Consider the following 2,285-nt stretch of genomic DNA (forward strand, 5'->3'; position numbering starts at 1 on the left):
AAATACTTTTAAAAAAACATTTTGCACATCTCTGGTTATGAGCACAATTTTGAGCTAATACGTAAGTATGCGTAGAGTATTAACTACAGTAAATAAAGATATCAGCTAACTTTTGGATAATACAATTCGAAATAAGATCTACTAATTTTACACACTTATCCCTGAAGGAGGATCTATTTTTACACAGAATTATTTAAATTGATATCGTTAAGGCAAACAACGTCACGTCTGCTGCAGTACCAGCCTGATCCGAAATGGTGTAATTTATTTTAAATTATTGATAAATCTGTTTATTACTGTTTATTGATAAATAACATAAAATGTTAAGTTGTTTAAATAAAGATTACTTATATGTATGTATGTAAATACATCTATATCTATAAAACCCTGAAACTGTGATTAACTGTCTGTAATAAGAGTAGTAGTGTTCGTGCAACCGTTTGTCTTTTGCTTTATAAATAATAAGTCGACTGTTTGTGTAAAAGAAATGGAAATCACCCCTCCGCCATGTTTAAACAAACCCCTTAAATTTCCCAATAAATTACTCATGGGACCAGGGCCTTCTAATTGTTCTCCAAGAGTTCTTCATGCTCTTAGTTTACCAATTCTGGGACACATGCATACGGAAACCTTTCAGGTATCTTGTATATATTTAATTTTTAACTAATTCTTTATTAGGTATTAAAGAGGATTATTAAGTATGTTAATTCCACATAAAAAATTAAACTAAAGAAAAGCTTCACAATTTGTGGCACAACTGACTCTTAGTAATCCTCAAATAATTTCTTTCTTTTAAAAATATTGAGATGTCTCCAAATATGTCAAAATTGACATTAACAAATGAAAATTAATCTAAATTAATAATAAAGTACTATGTTTTCATTAAAAATAATAACACGAAGTAGACATAAACCGAGCAAAAAAATTTGGTATAATTGAATACATTTTTTCTCGGTTATCTTTAATTTAGAACAAAAGTTGACCAGGTGTTGAAAGATACGCTACTTTTGCAAACTATACTATTAAAACGTCTGTACACACCTTGCAACAATTTTGGAAAATAAGATATGTAAACCTAGTTGTATTATGCTGACCTTAGTTAACAATAATGTTAACGTACATAGAACATACATCATTTTTCTTAAAAAATGCATCACAGAAACATTGAATTTGATTAGGCATTTGGTTCACTTTAAATAAATTAAATCTAACAAAATAAAGTGTACCTTTGCAATAAAAAAAAATTCAGTAGTAGTTAATAGAGCTTTTGGGTGTTTCCATTTAATTTTCGTATCATGTACTCGTTTTTATTTAATCATATTCCAGATAATGGACGAAATAAAAGAGGGCATCAAGTACATTTTTCAAACTAAAAATGAACTAACTCTAGCAATTAGTGCAGCAGGTCATGGGGGTATGGAAGCAGTTTTGTGCAATCTCGTAGAACCCGGAGATAAAGTTTTAGTGGCAGTTAACGGTTTATGGGGCATGCGAGCAATTCGAATGGCTGAAAACTATGGTCGGTATTGAGATTTTAAATATTATGTATTTAGAATTTCGTTTAGTATGTTTTTGCATTTACTTACCCTTTATAATAAATTAAAAATTAAACCGACCAAACGCATTCGAAACTATCACTATCTTCGTTATTATCAAAAAGGAAATTGTAGAAAAGAATTGCAACATAATAGAAATATTAAGGTTGTTTTGCAACTCTTAATGAATATGGACCAAAAAGAAATTGCTAACCGTATTCACTATAATTATGGTGATTTTTAAAACCATAATATTTAAGGTTGGAAAACATAAGGGCCTCTACAAAACTATGTATAAATTTTCTTCTATTACCGGCACAGCCTAGTGCATCTCAAGCTTTTCCCTTTTTATCTCTCTTATATACTTAACTCAATTCATGCCTTAGTCTTATATTATTACCGTTATTTCAATTCCTCTCTTATTTACCCCACCTCAGTAACATCCTACCAACTGTTTAGTGAGAGAAAAAACTATACCCGAAAAAACAGACAGACAGACACAGATCGTATAAGGGTTCCGTTTTTCATTCAGACGTACGGAACCCTAACCCAAGAACCAATTTAACATTGTGGTTAAAAAAACATGTTCTCCTCTACATTCAAACTGCAAATTGAAATTTGTACGCACACTATATTTTTTGTTGAAAGATTTACCACGTTATGTTCAGACAATAGACTTTTTATAAGATAATTTTTCTGTAATCTATAAGTAAAGAACTATTTTCTGTATTTTTTTCAAAATTTTAGGTT

General features: G+C 29.8%; 1 protein-coding gene across 1 annotated transcript in view; it reads left to right on the forward strand.

Moving 5' to 3' along the window:
* The first annotated feature begins 398 nt into the window (after nt 1-398).
* The window catches only part of LOC108738087 (serine--pyruvate aminotransferase, mitochondrial-like), a 7,025-nt gene continuing 5,138 nt past the window's right edge, over nt 399-2,285 (forward strand). The window contains exons 1-2 of the mRNA XM_025977407.1: nt 399-637; nt 1,327-1,519. Of these exons, the coding sequence (XP_025833192.1) occupies nt 488-637; nt 1,327-1,519 (343 nt within the window). The 5' untranslated portion in view covers nt 399-487. The remainder of the gene's footprint in view (nt 638-1,326; nt 1,520-2,285) is intronic.

This window comes from Agrilus planipennis, unplaced genomic scaffold (assembly GCF_000699045.2).
Source record: "Agrilus planipennis isolate EAB-ADULT unplaced genomic scaffold, Apla_2.0 scaffold165, whole genome shotgun sequence".
In the NCBI taxonomy this organism is placed as follows: domain Eukaryota; kingdom Metazoa; phylum Arthropoda; class Insecta; order Coleoptera; family Buprestidae; genus Agrilus; species Agrilus planipennis.